The 23,930-nt window shown below is 38.8% G+C and overlaps 1 protein-coding gene across 9 annotated transcripts in view; it reads right to left on the reverse strand.

The window, feature by feature from the left end:
* dab2ipb (DAB2 interacting protein b) overlaps positions 1 to 23,930 on the reverse strand; it is a 201,458-nt gene that overhangs the window by 19,450 nt on the left and 158,078 nt on the right. For 6 of the 9 annotated variants that reach the window (XR_007265039.1, XM_048613455.1, XM_048613456.1 and 3 more), the window contains 2 exons: positions 22,612 to 23,482; positions 3,722 to 3,877 (listed from right to left, as the gene is read on the reverse strand). Coding sequence is in view for 8 of the 9 variants with exons in the window: in XM_048613455.1 (XP_048469412.1) it covers positions 3,722 to 3,877; positions 22,612 to 23,482 (1,027 nt within the window). In the remaining variant the exon portion in view is untranslated. The remainder of the gene's footprint in view (positions 1 to 3,721; positions 3,878 to 22,611; positions 23,483 to 23,930) is intronic. The other 3 variants (XM_048613457.1, XM_048613458.1, XM_048613451.1) reach the window with 2 other exon arrangements.

Consider the following 23,930-nt stretch of genomic DNA (forward strand, 5'->3'; position numbering starts at 1 on the left):
CAGGAAACAGTTGGTATAAATGGATCATTTCAGATTGGCAAACTGTAACTATCAGAGAGCCACAGGGATCATTGCTGGCACCTCAACTAATTAAAATATATATTTATGACTTGGATAAAGGGAATAACTGCTTTGTAGACAAATTTGTTAATGATCCAAAATTAGGGTAAGTGATCTTGCAAAAAATTGGCAGATTGAACATAGTATGGAAAATGTCAGGTTGTCTGGCAGGAAGAATTGAAAAACAGAATATTACGTAAATGGAGGGAGCCTGCCGAATGCTACAATACAAAATGATATGGATATCCTTATACATATGTCAGAATGTTAGCATGTAGATTCATTGAAGAGCAAGGAATGCAAATGGAATGCTGACATTTATTGCAAGAGAGATAGTGTATAACAGCCTTGAAGTTCTGTTACAAATGCACAAGGCATGAATGAGGGATACTTAATGGGGGCTCTACTTGCGTGGAAAATGATTCAGAGACGTTCAATAGGTTGATTTCTGTGATAAAATAGTTTCCTTATGAGAAAAGGTTGGACCTGTACTCATTTGAGTTTAGAAGGATGAGAATCTTCTTGAAACATGGATTCTGGGAGAGGGGGAACTTGACAAGGTTGATACTAAGAGAATGTCTCCCTTTGTTAGGGAATCCAGAACTAATGGACACAGTTTAAATTTGAATGCTCCCTCATTCTCAGTGGAGAGGAAGAGGAATTTCTTCTCTAAGACGTTCTTTGGTAACTTTCCCCCACTGAGCATTGAAAATTGATTCATTTGAATATATTCAAGGCTGATTTAAGACAGTTTCTTTGATCGTTGAGAGAGCCGAAGATTTTATGGGAGACAGGCAGAAGAATACAGTTTATGTAAATCAGGTCAGTTGTAATCTTACTTGAATGGCCGAAGAGGCCTGTTAAGCTGAAAGGCCTAATCCTGTTCCTATTTCTTAAGATCTTTATAATTTTATGATGCTTTCTCGTTTCCAGGATTGCGTTTTTAGATTTCGAAATTACAAACATCGCTCCATTATTTAAGAATGAAAGTGGTGGAAACTTCACAATGACAGACCTGCGAGTTTAGATCAATTTACAAGGAGGGCTATTGAATTTTATTTTGAGGTGCTCAGTAATGTGTTGGATCAGGAAGAGGCTATGGAAGTACCTCTGTTGATTTCCACAAAGCAATTGATAAGGTTTGATAAATAAATTATTTTCAAAAACAATTAGCATAAAAAGAGAGTATGGATATACCATTTAGCTGCTTGAAGCATAGAACATAGAACATAGAACATTACAGCGCAGTGCAGGCCCTTCGGCGACCTGTGAAACCAATCTGAAGCCCATCTAACCTAAACTATTCCATTATCATCCATATGTTTATCCAATGACCATTTAAATGCCCTTAAAGTTGGCGAGTCTACTATTTTTGCAGGCAAGGCATTCCACGCCCTTACTACTCTCTGAGTAAAGAACCTACCTCTGACATCTGTCCTATATCTATCACCCCTCAATTTAAAGCTATGTCCCCTCGTGCTAGCCATCACCATCCGAGGAAAAAGGCTCCCACTGTCCACCCTATCTAATCCTCTGATCATCTTGTATGTCTCTATCAAGTCACCTCTTAACCTTCTTCTCTCTAACGAAAACAGCCTCAAGACCCTCAGCCTTTCCTCATAAGACCTTCCCTCCATACCAGGCAACATCCTGGTAAATCTCCTCTGCACCCTTTCCAATGCTTCCACATCCTTCCTATAATGCGGTGACCAGAACTGTACGCAATACTCCAAGTGCGGCCGCACCAGAGTTTTGTACAGCTGCAACATGACCTCATGGCTCCGAAACTCAATCCCTCTACCAATAAAACCTAACATACTGTATGCCTTCTTAACAACGCTATCAACCTGGGTGGCAACTTTCAGTGATCTATGCACACGGACACAGATCTTTGTGCTCATCCACACTACCAAGAATGTTCTGTCATTTACTGTAATCATGGAAAATCTGACCTATTTTTATATATGTGCCTTTTCCCATATTCCTTGATACCAACGGTTAATTAAAAAAAATCAATCTCTAATCTGAATCAGAATCCGAAAATTTCTTGTGCACATTCAACAAATTCCTCTTCATCCAAGCCCTTAACACTACAACAGTCCCAGTCTATGTTTGATAAATTTAAAATCCCCTACCGTAACCACTATTATTCTCACAGATAACTGAGACCTCATTACAAATTGTTTCTCAATTTCCCACTGACTATTGGGGGTGGGGGTGGAGGTTCTATAGTACAATCCCAATAAGGTGATCATCCCTTTCTTATTTCTCAGTTCAACCCAAATAACTTCCCTGTACATGTTCCCAGGGATGCCCTCGCTAAGTACAGCAGTAATGTTATCTTTAATCAAAAACGCCATTCCCTGTCCCCTCTCATTCCGTTTTCTATCCGTCCCATAACATCTATACCCTGAAACAGTCCTGTCCATCCCTGAGCTCCATCTCTGTAATTGCTATGATATCCCAGTCCCATGTTCCCAACCGTGCCCTGAGTTCATCTACCTTATCTATTTAGGCCTCTTGTATTGAAATAAATACAGTTTAATTTATCAGTACTATCTTGTTCTCTGCTTTGTTCCTGATGTGTATGAGAGATATGGACCAAATGCTGGCAAATGGGACTAGATTTATATAGGATATGTGGTCGGCATGGATGAGTTGGACCAAAGGGTCTGTTTCCATGCTGTATGCCTCTAACTCTATAATCTGAAATTATCAAAGATCAAATATCAACTGCTATTTGCAGACAAGCCTTTAAAACTTCTACTGCCCTTCAGGTGAAGAAGTGTTTCTTAATTTCATTTCTGAAAGGGGGTAACCTTGTGATCAGAGTTGGTAATTAATTGGAAGGTAGAGACAGAATGGAATAAACAGTATTTCCTCGGGTAGAATGTATAAATGGTGTTCTATTAAAGGATTTGTTTTGGGGTCTCACCCATTTATAGTATGTTGATGACCTTGGATAAAGGAATAGTGATTAATATATCAAGATGCCAGTAAGTAGGAAAGCACATATAATTGCACGGATGGAAGCAGAAAGTTTTTTTTTCAAGAAGGGGAATTCTTGAGCAAAGCCACTGTAGGGATCAGCCTAAAACTAAAGGAGACTCCTGCTCAATGGAGCAGATGGCAGTTTTGCTGCCTGATTTCAGTTTATCCATACAGATTGGCTAAAATAGAGGGGGACACATGATTTGTTCTTATTTTCTAACTGGTACTGAAGACCAGTATTCCTGAGTGCAGTCTCATGGTTCTTATGAAAACTGAACATGCCCTTTAAGCTAGCAGAAATGACAGCCTTTCTTTATTACATATTATGAAAATGTGTAATTTCATGTTACAATCTAATTTCCCATTCACCATAACTTGCAAAATAGATGAGAAAAACCATGTGCATTGTCATTAAACAGGTTAGAATTTAATACAGCCAATTTGAAGTGAATAACTGCTTTTAGCATCTTGCTCTGTATTTTTCTTTTTTTAAATAATATGACACTAACATTACATCACTTTAAATGATCCAACTGCCCTTCTGTGAAACAGAACTTTCAAAAGTCAAATTAAAATATCTGAAATTATCATATACATGCAAGTTAATATGCAAGAGAAAAAGCAGATAGGTTGTGCAACAGAAAAATAGCTGTCTGGTAGTTGACATTACCTTCTCTATCTGGCTAAGTTCCTCTTTAGGTCTGACATCATCCCTGCGCTTAGAGCCTGGGTCCACTGTTTCATCATCTATGAATTGCATGTTCATATTCATCAGCCATGCTGCAGTGCGGTCCACTGAGGACAAGGCATTCGCAGGTGAGGGGGCCTAAAAAAGCGTGATAAAGCTCAGCTTTGAGATTGAATATTACATAAGAAGATCAAGCAGAGGAAGTGAAGCAACGCAGACCTTGACTTTTAGTACTTCAAAATGGAGCCACCTTCAGATCAATTCTTGGTTTACAGGAAAAGAAGATTTTACCTAGGTTCTTAAAAAATTTAATTATAATAATGAAATACTCTGCAGGTAGTTGTCACTAGTTCACTCAGTACACGTGATGTTTCTATAAGATAACAGGATTTACTGGAACGAACGATGAACCAATGCCTCGAGTAGGAATCCTAGCTATAAGTGTGCTGTGACTACAACAGCAGGTCAGGGCTAGGTATCCTGCAGTAACTAACTGATTCCCCAATACCTGTCCACCATAAGGCAGGGATGTGATGGAATACTCCTGCTTTGGACAGATGAGTACAGCTCCAACAACCCCCAAGAAGTTTGAAACTACCAAAGACAAAGCAACTTGCTTGATTGGCACCACATCCACAAAATTCACTCCTACCACCACTGGTGCTCAATAGCAGCAGTGTATACCATCTACAAGCTGCACTGCAGAAGAGGCAGCAGATACATGGGGAAAAATACCACCTGCAAGTTCCCCTCCAAGTCACTCACTATGCTGACATGAAAATATATTACCACTCCTTCAGTGTTGCTGGCTCAAAATCCTGGAACTCCCTCTGTAAAGGCATTGTGGGTCTACCTACAGCACCTGGGCTGCAGTGGTCCAAGGAGGCAGCTCACCACCACCTTAGTGGTAATTAGCAATAAATGTTTGCCCATTCAGCGACATCCACATCATGAATTGATAAGAAAAATAATCTTTTTTTAAACTTATTGAACATTCTATTCACCTTCCTTTGACTATCAGTTTGAAATCATTTCCTTGTATCTATTCAATAATGCTTTAACTACAACTGTGACAAAGATATACTTTTCCCTCTTCTCTTGGTGATAAGCTCTTGGCTGCTAAGTACTCAAATTGAGGACTCTTGCTTGAGCAAGAGCAACTGTCTCTAATCATCACTACACTGTCCTTCTGCACTATATCTTGTCTACTCTGGCAATAAGACATTAAGATTCAGAATTCCTCTGTTTCGGAATTCAAAAGTATGGATTGTGTAACTGGATTAAAAAGTAATACTTTGTACGTGGACAATAGGCACAAAATAAATATACAAAGAAGAATGAATGAAAATGTAAGTGAGTCAACAGGAAATATTTTCCATGTTGCACAGGAAGGCAACAGATTAACAAGAATCTATCTACCTCTTCTTTAAAAATATTCAAACACTCCTCCACTTCCACCACCTGTTACTGGAAGTGAGTTCCAAAGATCTATGGCCCTCTTGAAGATTTTTATTTACCTCATTTACCTCCTGTTTCATGTTCCTCCTGATAAATAGATAACATTCTATTATCTTTCATAGTTATTTGCTTTTAAGACGATGCTTCTCCAGTTTGTGCAATCTAGGGCAAGTGATTCCCACATGTTTTTTGGGGATGTTGTTTACTTAGGGAGGCTTTCAGGGTGGCCTTGTAGCATGTCCTCTGCTCTCCTAGTGATCACTTACCATTGTGGAGCTCAGAGTTGAGCACATTTTCAGGGAGTTTTGTGTTGCGCATACAGACTGCATGGCCCACAGCTAGATGTATGTGAACAGTGCCTCAATACTGGGCATATTGGCCTGGGAGAGGATACTCACATTGATATGCCTAACCTGCCAGTGGATTTGCAGTGCTGGTTATAACTTGTCAGGAATTTGTGGAGTCTGTTGTACATGGTCCATGTTTCTGACACATACAGGAGGGTGGGGACCACACCTGCTCTGTAGATCATGAGCTTGGTGTTGGGTTTGACGTCTCTGACTTTAAACACTCTCTTCCTTTGGTATCTGAAAGTTGCTCCAGTATGTTGACTATGAAATCCAACATTGACTCTAATGTTTGCTCACACTGAGAGGAGGCTCCCGAGGTATGGGAAATGGTCCAGTTTGTTCAAGGGCTCGCTGTAGATTTTGATGAAGAGTGGGCTGGTAAAGAACCTTTGGTTTTCTGGATGTTTAATCTGAAGCCAATTCTTTCATTTGCCTCAGTGAATGTCTGATGATAATTTCTAGCTTAGCCTCGGAGTTTGCACACATGCTGGTGTTGTCTGCATACTGCAACTCCCAGAAGTAGGGTGGTCTTGTTTCTGGTCTGTATGCAAAGGTTGAGCACTTTTTCTGCTCGGCTTGTAAGTTAGCTCTACTCTGGTGGGGAGTTTCATGGAGATGGAGAGTGTTGCAGCAAGGAGGACGGAGAAGTGTGTTGGCGCAATGATGCAGCCCTGCTCGACCCTGGCTTTTATTCCTATTGAGTCATAAAGACCAGGAGAGAGGGTGGCCCAGAGACAGTCACCACCAGCTAAAAAAGCAAGAGAGTGGAGGGTTAGCCTGATCATGACCTACTTACCAGACCAAAGGGATATGGAATCCCTGACCCTGACTGCCCCAGAGGATGATTGCTTGTATCCAAGCTCCCAGACTGAGATCAGACTCTATGCGCATTACTGCTTGTGGTAGGATACCCCCTGCTAAATAACAGTCCTCTTGGACATCACTGAGGACTATGTCCCTAAGGCTTTGAGACATGCTTCATTTGTTTGAAGCATTTCGGTGTGTTTGCCATAAAAGCTGCTGGCAACTGCTGCAAGTGTGACATTCATGCAGCAAAGTGCCATACAACAACATGTTCACCCCTTTAACTGATCACTGTCAACAAACAGAATAAAGATTCCTGGCTTTATGGCTGCACTGAAAGACATACAAGACAGAAGTACTGTGAGCATGTAAGTTCTGAACAAGATGGCAAAGTGTAGCAAGGCAACGTAAGGCAAAAAGGCAACGAAGTGAGTGACCTTTAAGAACACAAGGGGACCTGAAGTGTACCTTGCTCTGATGTACGAGATGGGAGCCTGACCCTGTTTGCAAAGCAGCCTAGCAATAGCATTACAATGAAACATGTATGGGGAGGCGATGGCCTAGTGGACTATTAATCCAGAGACCCAGATAGTGTTCTGGGGACCCAGGTTCGAATCCTGCCATGGCAGATAGTGGAATATCTGGAATTAAGAATTTACTAATGATGACCGTGAATCCATTGTCGATTTTTGGAAAAACCCATCTGGTTCACTAATGCCCTTTAGGGAAGGAAGCTGCCATCCTTACCTGGTCTGGCCTACATGTGAATCCAGACCCACAGCAATGTGATTGACTCTGACTCTGAACTGCCCTCTGGGCAATTAGGATGAGCAATAAATGTTGCCCAGCCAGCGACGTCTGCATCCTATGAATGAATAAAGAATAAAAGAAAGGAAAAACGAGTTGATGAGCTCAAGTCTAGCATTGAAATGGATAGCAGTATTCCAAGTGAGTTGTAGATATGCTGTGATGTGGGTAAGGCTGGTGGGTGTCTGATGCCAACCTCTGTTAGGAGGTGGTAGGCAGTCATAATTCATGGACCCTGGAGTGTTGATGGAGACCCACAGGAGTATGTGGCAAGCTGGAGCCATCAGCATAAATGTTGGGAATTATAACCATCCGTTTTCTCTCCACTGCATGGGAGAATAGGGAACTGCATATATTGCAGCTGAGGTGAGAATAGGGTCTGAATGAGATGTTAATACATGGCCCTTTCACCACGTACTAGCAAGATTCTCATCATGCAGGTCAAACCTTGGGTGGAAAATTGGGTTATTTCTCAACATTGAGAGTCTCATTTTTTGCGTTCTCTCCATATTTTCCCAACTGACTTGCGACTGCCCATGTCATTGAAGTACCACGAGGATTCCATCCATTGATTCTTCGGAGTTGTGGTAGATTTGAAACTTCAACGCTTCTGCCCGCTGTTGTCAAATTTCCCCAGTGACCTGCGTCAGATGGCTTCCATCTTTTGAGGGATTTTAAGTGGACTAAACCTAGGTTCTGGCTTCTTGCTGTTAGCTCTACTAAATAGGAAAGGTGGTGAGCAAAAATACCACCCTGAGTCCAAACACAATATTAAGTTCACAGGAGGAAAACGTGAGAAAAATGAAACTTGGTAACTTCACTAAACTAAAATGGCTAAGAAATGTGAAGATCTAAAAGTTTGCTAGCAGGGACACAATGCCTTGATTTAGACAGCAACTTGGCTGTCATAACTATGTTGCAATTTATTAAAGAAAGACAAGTAAAAACCTTAACTATATTTAAGTGATGTTTTGAGTTTATGGAATGTGTTTCTACAATCTACTTTATATTGCAAAGAATGGCAGCAGTTACGCACGTGAAGTGATAAATAAAGGATTGTAAACAAGAATTGATCTTTAAGTTGGCTCCAGTATGTGGTACTAAAATATACTACTTAAGCACTTATTCCTGCAGAAAATATAACGTTGTCAATGGCAGCAAAGTAATCTGAAAGCCATATTATCGACTTTTTCCAGAAGAACTGGAAAAGATGTATAAATGACCATGTATTCCAATCACTATTTTCAGTCACATCCATTAAACTTCATGACATGTGTGGGAGGTCATTTATGACATTGTTGTGTTCATTCATCCTTATTTTCCAAGAAAATTCCAAAGAGAAACAAATAAGGATGATATGCAATTTTTAAAAAATTATAGATTACACCCATTGAATAAGAACTAAAATGCTGAAAATTCTCAGCATGTCAGACAGTGTCTATTAAGAGTGAAAGACGTTAAAGTTAATACAAGAAAAGTTCATGTTTCAGATTGTCAGTCTTTCATCAGGACAGATTTGAAGTTCTGCAACATTTTCCATGCAGTAGTTTGAGTTTGTGTTAACCATGAAATATTTTAGCCATTTTCTCTAATCAGTGATGCATAATTTCTCCTGAATTCAGAGTCCAGTGTGTACTGCTCCTTGATGCTATTTCATGAGAAGAAAGTTGTATCCATTCAAACAGCACATCTGTAACACCAGTACTAGGAATAATATCATGCAACATTAATACAGAACAAAATTCATTGTATTCTTCGAAGGAAATTGGTCATTTTTATTATGACAATTTTGATGTAAAACTACAGAATGGGAGATGTTCATTGTTTAAACAACTGTCCCTCATATCATGAATTGATCAGCTCCCTGAAGAATGAGTAACGTACTACAAGTCTGTTCAAATGGCCAAGTGAGGTGGATTTGATATAATTCAGTACTGCTCTAATAGATACATTCTTAGGTAATCAACAAACCTAGATTGAATTTGTTTCTATAATTTAGGGTGAAAAGCATGGAGTTCAGTTTACTGAATACTGGTATGCATTAAGTAAAACAGAATGGACTTAATTGTAAATCCTTCTGAAAAACACAATAATCTCTTAGAGATCTTTCTTTCAATGTAGCATAGAGGATAAACTAAAATTAAGGTACTGATCACAAATGCTTTTGTTCAAGAAGATTATAACAGAATTTCCATCAATCGCTGGTAATCCACAACTATATTGTATGATATATTTTAAAAACATGAAACAATTATTCCTGTGCACTAGTTTTTAGCTGAAATGTTTAAATGCAGAATAATTGCTAAACATGCCAGTTACACAAAATTTTAATATTCATTTATTTCTTTCATTAAAATCTCCAAATTTCAAATGTATAAATTGATCTTGCAGTTGAAGCATCTGAGTAAGCAATATTTGGCAGTAGAATAGTACCATTCAGTATCAACCACTACCTGAGCTACAATCAAAAGCTGGGGAATGAGTGAAAATGTCTTATCAATCATGTTCCAATGACTTATTGATGAACTGTTCGATCAACTTTTTTTAAAATCATGTTAGCAGCTGTATGTAAATATGAACTAGTTTTCCTTCATCTATATATTAATAGCTCATTTTAACATCAACATTTATTGTACAAGGATCAGAAATATGGAAAACAGAAGTTTTCTTCAGAAGTGAAGATTGTCTAGAAAGTAAAAGGTAAAGGGCAAATGTGTGAAATCTGAACAAAACATAGAAACAAAGAAAACAGAAGCAGAAGTAGGCCATTTATCCCATTCAGCCCGCTCCAGTATTCATTGTGATTATGGCTGATCTTCTCTCTTAATGCCACTTTCTTCTAAAACCCCTCAATGCTTTAAGTGTCTAGTAATTTTGTCTATTCCTTTCCTAAACATTTTCAGTGATTTGGCCTTCTCAGCCTTATGTTGTAGAGAAGTCCACAGGTTTATGATTCTCTGATTGAAGAAATTTCTCTTCATCTCCATTCAGAGTGGCTTATCCGATATCCTGAGATTATGACCATATGTTCGTGAATAGCCCAACCAGGGGAAACATCATCCCTGTATCCAGTCAGCCAGCCTGTCAAAATGTAAAACGTTTCAAAGAGACGCCTTCTCATTCTTTTTAACTCCCGTGAGTACAGGCCTAACTGACCATGCCAGGAATCAGTCTGGTGAAATTTCATGCTCTTCCTCTATGGCAAGGTTTTTTTTTTGGGCAAGGACACGAAAATTGCACATGATACTCCAGGCGTAGTCTCACCCACCCACTGTACAACTGCAGTAAGACGGTCTTACCTTTTTACAATGAAGACCAAGCTATCTTGTGCCTTCTGAACTGCTGGCTCCACCTACATGCTTGTCTTCAGTTACTCATATACAAGGACCCAGGTCTACTCAAGTCCCTTTGACTGAATGAATGAATAAATGAGCTTTATTGTCACATGTACTCAATGAGTACAGTGAAAAGTTTATATGTCACCACTTACAGCACCATCTTAGGCACAAAAGTACCTAGGTACAGATTCTTTAGTTACAAGATCTTAGAAAATAGAGAAATAAAATGTCCAGCATTGCAGAAATAAAAGTCCAGACAGTCTGCACTGGGCTTCACCTTGAGGATCATCTGGCTGGGAGATCACTCCAGCCTACCATGCTGGACGGACAGGATACCCTGGAAGGTGGCTATATCAGGCCAGGAGGCCGCCATACTAGGCCGGGAGGTTGCTATGGGGGACCATCATGGGAGGTTGCCAAGCCAGGCCGGGAGTTGTCACCAGAGGCTGGGAGAGAAGAAAGGGTGGGGGGAAGAAAGAGAAGAAAAGAAGAAAATGGTAGGGTCCTGGGGAATGTTGCCAAACAAAGAGACCTTGGGGTGCAGGTTCATCATTCCTTGAAGGTGGAATTGCATGTAGACAGAATACTTTGTACACATTTTGCAATCTATCACCTTTAACTAATATGTTGCAATTCTGTTTCTAGTATGAATGTGGATAACTTCACACTTATCAATGTTCTTACTTCTCTGCCGTATAATTGCCTTCTCACTCAATTTACGTAAGTTGCCATAAAGCCACTTCACCACTGATAATCCCGCCTGATTTTGTGTTGTCTTCGAAACATTGCACTTGATTTCCTCATTCAAATTGTTGCTATATATTGTGAATATCTGAGACAAAGGACAGATCCTTGCAACATCCTACTAGTTACTGCCTTCCATTCTGGAAATGACTCACATATTCCTACTATTTTCTGTCAGCTAACCAATTCTCAATTCATACCAGTATATTATCCTCAATCACATTCTTTAATTTAGCACAATGCTGTCTTATGTGGAACTTTATTAAAAGCTGTCTGAAAACCTAAATACATCACATCTGCCAGTACTCCCTTAATTATTCTAATACTCAAGTCCTTAATAAACTGCAGTAGGTTTATCAGTCATGATTTCCCTTTCATAAATCCACACTGACTTTGTCTAATTTCATCGATATTTTTGAGTGCCCAGTTATCACATCCTTTACATTCGACTCTAGCATTTTCCCTGTTATTGACAATAAGCTAACTAGTCTGTAAATCCTAGTTCTCTCACTTATTTTTTAAAATAGTGGGGTTACATTTGCCATCCTCCAATCTGCTCGGACTGTTTCCGAATCTACAGAATTTTGAGAAATGACAATCAATACATCAAATATTTCTATGGTCACCTCCTTTTAACACCCAGGACGTGGATTATCATATTCCAGGGATTTACCAGCCTTCAGTCCCATTAATTTCTCTAGCCTTTTGTTTTGGTTTTACTTGTTAGCCAGAGACTGCAGAGAGCTAGAGAGAGAGAGAGAAAGGTACAAGCTGTTGACATTGCTGCCTGGGGAGACATTAGCCAGAGGCTGCAGAAAGAGAGAGAGAGGGGTACCAGCCGCCGACATTGCTAACAGGAGGTAGTGAATGCAATGGTGCTGACACGAACAAAGAAGCAGCTTGTGAACTAAAAATGACCTGCGCCCAGGCGCTAGTTTGAGCCGATTTAAACCAGTTTGAATTAACAAAGTTCTGTCAGAAGTAAGAAAGATGAGGTAAAGCAAAAGCCTTATTTGAAAAAGGAATAATGAGGTAATGCTACCTAAGTCACTGGGCCAGGGCCAATAAGATAAAGGCAAGCGATAAGTGAATTAGCTTGAGCCAACAGGAAGAAGACAGCATGACTTGAGAGAGATAAGAGAAAGAATAAAAAGGCGACCCTCAGGGCATGCAATCAGCGAAAAACTCCAAAGCAACCATCACAGAAGCAGATCCTACGTCAAGGACATGGGTGATGACATCGAGTGCAGCACCCGGCCAGCATCAGCCCTCATTAGCAGCAGCAGCTATCCTGATCGGGTATTAGCTTTTATTTTCTGTGACTACTTGGGATGTGTCAGAGGACTGTAGTGGGTGTATAAGCAGGTCCTAGTTCAGTTTGTGGGAAAATATATAAGGTCTAGTTTTGTGATAAGACATTTAAGCAACACGTGTCTTGTTTAATACACTAATAAAGTAATTTGTGAGGTTACGAGAATTAATGCCTCATCTCTGTATAAGCCGATAACCAGAGCCAGTGTTCTCCGGGTTCCCGACAACGTGCTAATACTAATTTGCTTCAATTTCTTCTTCTCGTTAGACTCTTCATTTCCCTAGCATTTCTGTGAAGTTATCAGTGTCTTCTTCTGTAAAGATAGAACTAAAGTGGTTGGTCAACTGTTCTGCCATTTTCTCATTCTTCATTATAAATTCTCTCCATTTTTGCACTACAAGGGACTTAATTTGTCTTCACTAATCTTTTTCTTTTTACATAATTTTCCTTGCAAATTTACTGAATTCTGAATTGGTTCCTATCCTCAGGCTTGCCACTTTTTATAGCAACTTTACATGACTGTTCTTTGGATCTAGTATTATCCTTAATTTATTTTGTTAGTCATGTTTTGGACCACATTTCCTGTTGCATGTTTGAATACAGCTTTCTGGTGCAGAAATTCAACTATTGCAATGCATGCATTAATTTCTTAAATAATAGTCCTTATCTATTCATTGTCATGCCTTTTTAATGAAATTACTCAATCTATTGTAGTTAACTCAGGGCTTATACCTTCACAGTTTCCTTTGTAGATTTAAGGCCCTAGTTTTGGATTGGGATGGCAAGTGTAGCAGTCCAATTAAAAAATCTATCATGTTATGGTCACTCTTCCGTAAGATACCTCATATAAGATTATTAATTAAACCTCTTCTCATTGTACAATACTAATTTTAGGATAGCCTGCTTCCTAATTGGTGCCTCAATGCACTGATGGTTTTTTTTAAAAGATTAAAACATTCGAGAAATCCATCTGCCAAAACAAAATGCTTGACATACACGGCATGTCAGTCAGCATCAGTTAATGGAAATTATAGGATATAGTATTGAAGACTGCATAACCATGATCAGACACATCATATTTTGCCTTTTTTTCCTTCAAAATGTGAACTGGCCTACTGTGTACTTACAGCATTTTTAGTAGTTTGCTGAGTTTAGTCAGTTAACCTAAATTTAAAATGTGCATGATAACTCTTCCATTGTTCGGAAAATGCATAGAAAATTTTAAAAAGTTGATCTCCTCAGTGTTGTTCAATTCAAATGACATTTTAGTCATTGTTATGGGAATAAAGTTTCATGTCTCAGCGATGTTGGGAATGGAGGCAGATAAGACCTGAAATTAACAGAACTGGTCAGTGTGCCAGGTTTCTGTATTTGTTCACAAGATGTGCATATCATAAGCTATGCTAGCATTTATTTCCTATGTCTAATTCCCTTGAAGTTGGTGGCAGCCTGCCTTTTGAACCACTGCCACCAATTTGCATGTACCTACCTCACAATGTTGTTAAGAAGGGAGTTTCAGGATTTTGAACAAACGACAGTGTAAGAAATTACATCATTATTCAAGACAGGCTGGTGTGTGCCAGTGATCCCATACATTGACTGCTTTGGCCTTCTCCAAAGGTCACAGATTAGATGGTCCTGTTGAAGGAGTCTTGCTGAGTTGTGGCAGTACGTCTGGTATATGGTACACACTATAGCTGCTGCTCATCAGTGGTGGAGGGAGTGAATGTTTAAGATGGTGGATGGGATGCCAGTCATATGGCTGCTTTGGTTTGGATGGTGTTGAACTTCTTGAATCTTATCAGAGCTGGACTCACTGAGGCAAGTGGAGAGTATTCCACCACATTCCTGACCTGTGGCTTGTAAACTGCCAAGAGACTTTAGGGAGTTAGGAGTAGAGTTTGTTGCAGATTTCCCAGCCTCCAAACTGCTGTTGTAGTCAGAGTATTTGTATAGCTGATCCAGTTCAGTTTTTGGTAACACCCAGGATGTTGATTATGGGGTATTCAATTATAGTAATTCCATTGAATGTAAAGGGGAGATGGTTAGATATACTCTTATGGGTGATGGTCATTGCCTGACACTTGTATGCACAACTGTTATTTGTCATCTGTAGCCGAAGCCTGGATATCAGAGGTCTTGATGCACGTGGACACTGATTGCTTCAGTATTTGAGGACCCATAAATGGAGTTGAACATTGTGCAAACATCACTGACCATCTCCACTTCTGCCTTATCATGAAGGGAGGGACATTGATGAAGCTGCTGTAGGTGATTGGGTCTAGGACACTTTGCTGAGGAATTGCTTGCAGAGATGTCCAGGGACTAAAATGCTGATTCCCATAACTTGATTTGTTAGGACTCCTTAATCCTATACGGTTGGCAAATGCAGCCTTGATATCCAGAGCGGTCACTATGATCTCACAGCTGGAGTTGAACTTTTTTGTCCATTTTTGGATCATGGCTGTAATGAAGTCAGGAGCTGACTGGGGCTGATGGAACCCAAACTTAGTGCCAGCAATCTGCTTATTGCCGATTCTTGACCCTGCACTTGGCACAAGCACTTTTTGCCAAGACAGTCATAAGGCTGGCAGGTCTGCTCATCCATGAGGCGAGGAGCCAATTAAGTTAATTAATAACTGCATTAACTATAGTTACTGCACACTGACTTGAGGTTTTCCTTTCAGCCATTAAGAAGCACACATTCTGCCTGCCTGGGTGTGAGTGCAGCCAAAGGCCACTGTTTAGAGAGATCCCTCCTCTGCCTGCCATGCCTTACCCCCAATCTGGCTGCTGAGTCTGTTTTTTTTATTTAGAGAGTTGAAAAATTAATGGGATAGTTCTTTCACAATCCTTCTACACAGCCTGTTGCACCTTTTCATTCTGGAAGGCCTCTGACCAATCCTCCATCTTGCCACCCTTAAATGGATAAGGAGCCACATCTATGTATGTTCCAAAGAGTGTGTTTCCTCTGTTATTGGAAACAATACCATCTCCCAGTGACCACAAATGGAAAATTCAGCCCATGGAGAAGAGTCTTCAATTATTTGTTCTCTAAGTTTTATGCAGAAAGAAGCGATTCACTTTCAGGCCTAGGACCATTATCAAGGTTAACAAATTATTTTTATAAGGCAGCCTTTACAAAGTAAGGTCATTTTCTTGATCATGAATAATTCCTAAATCCAATGTAAAAGGTTCCATGACAATAGTGTAGTCGATCCTTATGTGTGTTAATTCACTAGATTCATCATACTAAAGTTTACCCTCATCTATTGATTGAAATGAAAAGCCAGTGAAATTAAGGAAACTGTTTAATATAATTTAATTTTGAATGAAGAATTCGTAATGAAAATGCTGCACTCTATTTCAGCTCTTTATATTAACTGCAATAATTAAGAAAGAATAGATTCCTACCCTAATTGACAGCAATGAAGGCTGTCTGGAATTTACGCTCCTATTTTCTTAGAATAACATGCACAAAGTAGTGAAGTAGTTGTATCAGCTGGTTTTTTTTTGACAAATGCAATAGCATCTTATTTCCTTTTTATTTGCCACCCCTTCAATTATACTTTGTACCTACGATACAGATTGTAGGGTTAATAATTGTGGCTTCTCTCCACGTACAGCAAGTTAGAATATTTGGAAATAACTTTTGCCAGACAAGTAGAGCAACAATATTGATACTAACTAAAGCAACTGATTTATAATTTGGGACCCAAAAAACCCAGTTAATTCTTACTTAGACACCACTTATCTCCTCTAGTGTTGAAAGGCAGTTCACGTGATGCTTTGCAGAGTATTAAATTTTCTCTGACAAAATTAAGAACATTTATTGTACAGATTATGCTGTTCAAAAATGAAGCATTTAATGGTATGCTAAATATGTAGCCAAACACAATAAAATACTGAAACCTATCAGACAGCTTCTTCATACTAACTCAATCCAAACAATCACAATATAGTGTATGGCACTTAACTCTTCTGCATAGCCACAGTTCTGTGGTAGTTGGATATACCCCTAATTATGACTTAAATTTTAAAAAAATGTTATTTCCATCTAACTTATTTTTCTAAATCAACCTGTTCAGAGATGTTATTACACACCTCTGAAGCAAGTCCAGGAATGGTGACACTACCATTGCACAATGAGGGCCACCAATGATTAATAAGAAAGCACAGCCATACTACTTTTAATTATAAATGATAAGATTGCTTTTAATAAGAAATAATAGAACCAAGTCTTTATATTCCTATTTCTGAAAAATGTTTTTCCCAAAACTTTTTGACACATTCGTTTCTAATTTTTTTATGCTAATACCACCTGTGTGGAATGAGTAAATACTGTACTTAGCAAATTTGAGCACCAGCCTGTTATTTTGTATTTAATTAAATATTATACTCTGCACAGACAATAATTACCCAAGCTTTATCATTCGTTAGATCATAGTTTTAAAACATAATTTATGGTCTCATCTTTTAAATGCCTATCAGCATCTCATTTACATTAAAATAATTCCATTCATAATAGTTGGATGACTTCCATTTTATAGGATTCCATGACAAATTATTACTTTCGTTCTTTGTGAACTTTATACTTTGTAGATATTTTTAGCAAATCTGTTCAGAGATGTTATGACACGCCTGTGGAGCATATGGGACTTGAATCTGGGCCTCCTGGATAAGAAGTAGAGACACCACCACTGCGCAAGAGTTCACTTTATACTTAATAAGTTTCAACATCGTTCTTAGAAATTATCCCAAATTAATTTATATGAACTCATCAAGGCTCCCCTTGTGAAAATTAAAATTTCACATGACTGTTGCGATGTCTCTCTCACAAGCCCTCATTATTTCTTGATTTTATAATCTGTCCCACAGTGTAACTATTGTTAAGAAGGCTACAATACTTGATTGGTGACTAAATTCCCCTGCTACTTCTGATTGTTACTCAAACTGAGTTCACATCCACTTTTAAAGCAAAAATCATTCTTTCTTTTGTACTGTCCTGGTTAAATTAGTATTCAACATTTAAACATATTTTAGTGAACCTAGAAGACTAACCTCAGTGATACAAGTAAGTAATATAAGATTTGCATATTGTTATCAGTATCAAATGATATTTTTGTATTAATCCCTGAAGGACTGCTTGAAAATCATGAGCTGGATTTAGTTTAAGTATTTCTCCTTTTTGATTTAAACAAATGCCTGCATTCTTAGTGTTTTTAGTCTCGTTTTGCTGCTTCTTAATCAAGATTCTGGGTAGGCAATCCATTACTAGGTTTCAACTGTCCTTGGATATACCAAGAACAAGGATTTGATGAATCCTTCAGGATAACGTCTGACTGCCAGGTCTTGCACCTTCTCTATCAGAACTTCGATTCTGGATGATGCTTGGCCTCACAGGAGGCTACCTTTAGCACAGCATGCTCTATTCATTTGTGGCTTATTGGATAGAAATTTTTAGATAATTCTAATGTGATAGCTATCATCTTATCAAGTATAATGGTCATCATGGTTTGTGGCATCACTACTACAATAGCAGGCATTCTAGGTGCATTTGTTTTGGATATTTTGTGTATAACTGTACTGCTTTTTGTTCATCTGTTTGGATCAATATTCCATTTGGCCCGTAAAACCTTCAATGAGATTTTATCACCTATGTAAAAGCCATTACATCAAGAGCTATACTGTTAGAATGAAAGCTTCTGATGGCAAACGATTATTGGCATACTATACTATATAATAATAGTGTTTCTTCTGATTAGGAGGCTGTAAAGTCTATGGTGAGCATAAAGTTCCTTCTCATCACTATTAGAAGTCAAATAAAGATTACAATTTCATTTCGTATCTTAATATATTGTACATGAAGTTAAGTTACTTTATTCTTAGCATTAACAGCTTCTGGTTTCATTCAGCCAGTATTATGGTTGAAATACTAGTCATTTACTTGAAATAAGTTATGTTTTAAAACTCAATCTCATTTGAACTTTTCATTTGCAATAAATGCATATGAGCATGAGGCAATAATTATTAGCCCACAGCCACATCCGTGTTCAACGTGAGAAAAAAACTGCAAGTGACAGCAGAAGGACACTGTCTCTATGCAAACAAGTTGACTTATTCTGAGATATTCTAAAAGTTGTATTAATACCCTAAATAGCCAGTGGGCAAGGCATTACCAGCTATTTAACAAGCAAGCTTGCAGAAACCCAAATGTTCAGTTAGGTAACCTATTTTTGAACTGCATGCATTCAACACAGTATTAAGATTGAGTTTGCATGGATTGCCTGAAGTAAGACTCTATGCTTTTCAGAAACAATATAATTCCAATTTAAACAGATTAGGATTTAAAACTTTTAATTTTTAAATTGATTAAGACAAAGTACAAACTGCATTATTTTAGAAAAATGCATTTTGTTGAATGGAACTTTAAGTGATACTGATCAGTTTCTAACAATACATTAGGCTGAATGTACATCTATTGATGAACTGTATAAATACTTTGTCAGAAGGTTTAACAACATCAATTATGAACTAATGCTGGAAAGGGATATAATGTAAAAATGGATCTGACAAAGGTCCTTAATTAACCAGAGGTTCAGGATTTTATTTAGCATTGCCCAAGGAGCAAATGGTGATATTTAGAATTCATAGGGTCATTTTTCCTTTTGACTATTAATTTCTGATATGCTGAGTAGAACCAGTTAAAACTGGGCAGCATATCAATGTGGAGAGTTGTAACACTGGAATCTGAAATTGGGTCTACTAATTGGGAACCCACTGTTCTAGTCCTACACATTTGTAACAGTCATGTTTCTTTTGGTTGGATTGTACATTGAAAAACTTTCAAACTAATTAGTTTTCACTTTAAAATTAACTTGTAAATTAAGGTCTATTAAGATTGTGAGGTTTCTCTATTAGCTGAAGAAATTGAGGTTTCACATGAGTGATGAAATTGCTTCAATCTTACTTCATTGAAGAATTATGAAGTAAATTTATACTATTTGACAAACCACAATTCAAAATGTGATTACTTAGAAGAGGTTTAGAGCCTTTTTGTTGGAAATAAATCCTCCATTATGCATTATTGGTGCTTCAGTTAACATTAGGGATTCTATACTGGTTAACAAGGTGTAGAGCTGGATGAACACAGCAGGCCAAGCAGTATCAGAGGAGCAGGAAAGCTGACGTTTTGGGTCTAGACCCTTCTTCAGAAATGGGGGAGGGGAAGGGGATTCTGAAATAAATAGGGAGAGAGGGGGAGGCGGATAGAAGATGGATAAAGGAGAAGATAGGTGGAGAGGAGACAGACAGGTCAAGGAGGCGGGGTTGGAGCCAGTAAAGGTGAGTGTAGGTGGGGAGTTAGGGAGAGGATAAGTCGGTCCAGGGAGGACGGACAGGTCAAGGAGGCGGGATGAGGCTAGTAGGTAGGAGATGCAGGAGGGCTTGAGGTGGGAGGAGTGGATAGGTGGGAGGACAGGTTAGGGAGGCGGGTACGAGCTGGGCTGGTTTTGGGATGCGGTCGGGGGAGGGGAGATTTAGAAGCTTGTGAAGTCCACATTGATACCATTGGGCTGCAGGGTTCCCAAGTGAAATATGAGATGCTGTTGCTGCAACCTTCGGGTGGCATCGTTGTGGCACTGCAGGAGGCCCAGGATGGACATGTCGTCTGAGGAGTGGGAGGGGGAGTTGAAATGTTTCGCGACTAGGAGGTGCAGTTGTTTGTTGCGAACTGAGCGTAGGTGTTCCACAAAGTGGTGCTTGGCCTGCTGTGTTCATCCAGCTCTACACCTTGTTATCTCAGATTCTCCAGCATCGGCAGTTCTTACTATTTCTTTACTGGTTAAATGTGTTCACATCCCAAGCAATGATTATTTGTTTTCACTCCACTGTAGTTAAAAATAAAATGTTTTTTTTTCTTTATTCATTCATGAGATGAGGGTGCCGCTGGATAGTCAGCATTTACTGCCCATCCCTAATTGCCCAGAGGGCAGTTAAGAGCCAACCACATTGCTGTGGGTCTGAAGTCACATGTAGGTAATAAGGCCTGTTAGTACTCAGGGATGGAATGATGCAGGTTTAAAGCTTTCTATCTTGCTCCTGAGAAGTGCCTCAACACCAACTGCAGAAGCAGCTTTGTGCGGAATACTCCAACCAACTAGATCGACACTGCACAACTACACAAACTAATTTCAAGGAGGATCTAACCAAGGACATTCAATCATGAAATCCCTATAGTGCAGATAACAACACAATTGATCACCCATTCCCCCAAAACCCCTCCTGTCCTACCTTGCCAGGGCCGGCTTGATTAGACTGTGATCCTTGACCTCACTTATCAGCACTCCTGTGTCACAGCCAGTGCTGAACAGTTGGCAATCCTCTGGTTTTGTTCAGTGGACAGGGTCATCTTAACCCCACAAAATCCTGGCCTATGTCTCAATCATATCCCCGTCAACTCGGTGTTTTACTAAAATAAATAATTCCATCTCTAGACTCCAAGGCGACAAATTATTATGTATCTTCTCTAGAACCTAGATATTTGCCACCACAGATGGATGTCAAATAGCAATACAATACTTTAAAAGGTAAATGAACCAAAGTAGGATGTACCCTAAATACAATTCCTTGATTTTATTTTCAATAATCCAAACAAAATAACCTGAATGCCTTGCTTTTGTTTAGTCATCATTATTTCTGAAACATTAGGAAATTATCAACTTGTAATCTTTAACCCCTGCAAGTTATAAATATTATTCAAGTTTTTTCAATCTCAGATGTGGGGTGCAGTGGTTATTTGATACATGCGGGCGTATTGTACTCACTTATCTAACTGGACTGTGATCTATTGATTTGCTACAAATTGGATTTCTATGTCATTGGTGAACAGTTTGATCGATTCTGTAACTCATGTAATTACAATGGAAGTCAAATTCATTGTCAAACCTCAATTGTTTAAATCAACAGCCAGAAGATCTTGTGTCACATTTCCATGGACTCATTCAAGATTGAAGTTGACAACTTGCATTTACAGAGCATGTTTATCATGGGAAACTGTTCCTAAGCCCTTCACAGAGGTAGAATATAGAAAGATAAGTACTGAGCTAAAGGACATTTTAAGAGAAATAACCAAGAGTTTAGTCAGAACTGGATGTTACAACATTTTACAATTTGTATGTTAATTGAGCGAAAGTATCATGTACACTGTTTCAAATCATTTTATTAGATCTGTGGAGCAAACAGAATGAAGGACATGTTTTCCTTAAAGTTAGAGAAAATATAAATGTGTTGATTATAATATTGGCACATTTCCTGTGACTTATCAGTTTGTATGGCAGTGTTTGTTGGTTCAAAATGTAGCTCACAAACTTTACTTTTAAAATAAATGCCAAAACATTTAAGGCTATCAATAAGTCTATGATATAAAATGTAGACTTTGAAGGTGAATTATATCTCCTCCAGTTTCTCCCTTTTTAGTAATGCATGTGCAAGTGACAGAACTGAGATGTGTCTATATTTGTTGACACAATGTGTAATCAGCTTCATATTGTCACTGAGAAAGCATACATAGATCAACAGAAAGTGCTGGAGAAAGTGCGTGTTTGTCAGAATGTATGGAGAGTCTGATATGGTCGTTCTTATTAGACTCAATGTTAACTCTGTTTTTCACTCTCCAAAGATTCTGCCAGACCTGCCGAGTTTCTCTAGCAATTTGTTTCTATTTCAGATTCCCAGCATCTGTTAATCTGTTATTGTGCTTTTTGCTTTTATTCATACACAGATCAATGTTGATAATATTGCTTGACAAAAGGTAACAGAATCTTTAATTTAGCAATGTAGCACACCTAAGAATGCCAGTGAAGGCCAAACCTTGGTCTAAAGTGCTTTTAATCGAAATCCAATGCTTCATTATAAGCGCTATAGAGCTACTTCTTTCATTACATCTTTAAACTGACTTTTTTTGAAGATGTTATTGCAACACAACTGCAAATTACTTCTAAGCCTATAATTGCAGATCTCAAAATACAGTTTCTTACTGATGATGATAAAGCCACTGACCTGTTTTTGTATTGTGCGTTGCTTCATTTCAGGACTATCCCCTTTAGAAGAAGATGATTGCTGTCGCAGCTTTGTGCCAGTGCTTGGCCATTCTGATGAGGATGGTGTAATACCTCCACTGGAAGGCCTTGGATACTGAGGGGTGTTGAATAATAAGGCTGGTGGTGTCCTACCCCTAGCTGCTGGTGGAGGTTGGTCAATTCGGCGTTGTGGGCCTGCACTGTTCTGACGTGGTACTACACTCTGAGGAACTTTCTCTGTTAAGGAGAGCTGTCTTCTTGTGAATTCTCCAGAACGCCTGGTAAAGTCTTCTGTGCTCGTATGGCTAAGAAAAGTGGATTTGTTGGCCGCCAGTTCTTCATTATTGCTGTGGGAGCTAATAGAGCTGAGACATTCTGATCCTGAGTCTGCCACTCCACGTGGTGAAACTAGAATACCTGCTGCCATCTGGTACACTGGGTTTTGGAAAGATAATGGTGCCAGAAGTTGTGGTCTTCCTGGTGTGCCATCTGCATTAGGGGTGCTTGCTGTTTGTCCAGGCTTTCGTCCTACATTCCCAGCCCCACTTGATACTGCATTTTGAGAGGGTCTTGGAGCCCACATTGTCTGTAACTGCCCACTGGATCCTTGACTATCATTTAGGGAATCACCTGTATTGGGAGCACTTGTTGTACTGTCCAAACTGCGGTTCTCTTGCAAATCGACCATTGATACACTTTTATTACCATTTGGCATTTGTTGCTCTGCTTCATTGGCTTCGGAATAGCTTGAGCTGCGAGCAGGGGATGGCTGCACTGCAGAGGACCTTGTGACAAAAAATAAGTCCTTGTTTTCTGGGGTAGGAGAGGGTAACCTTGTACAATCTAATAAACTGAAAGGGGGAGAAATCAGAAAATGTATAGAGTTTCTTAAACTAACTCAACCAAAAAATCAATTATTTAATCATCTACATTATCTTGCTTAACTTACTTTATGCTAATTTTTAAAAAATACACAGAAAAAGGAACAAATCTTTGCAAAAACTGACTTCTATTTCAATTGCATTCTTGTGTATGCACCAAAAAACTAAGCATTTTTCAATATCAATTTGTTTCTGAGAACAGTGAAAACTGTACGTTCATTATCAATAATTTCATGCATTTCACTTTCATATCGCTACTTTCTAAAGTTTTTGGGATAAGTGGGATGACAGATTTCTAGCAATATTTTAAAACTAGTTGTTTCCTGTAATTGATTTTAAATTATTTTTAGAATCAACTAGGCCTATTATAGTCTTGGATGAACACAGCAGGCCAAGCAGCATCATAGGAGCAGAGAGG

The sequence above is a fragment of the Rhincodon typus genome, chromosome 28 (assembly GCF_021869965.1).
Source record: "Rhincodon typus isolate 14 chromosome 28, sRhiTyp1.1, whole genome shotgun sequence".
In the NCBI taxonomy this organism is placed as follows: Eukaryota; Metazoa; Chordata; class Chondrichthyes; order Orectolobiformes; family Rhincodontidae; genus Rhincodon; species Rhincodon typus.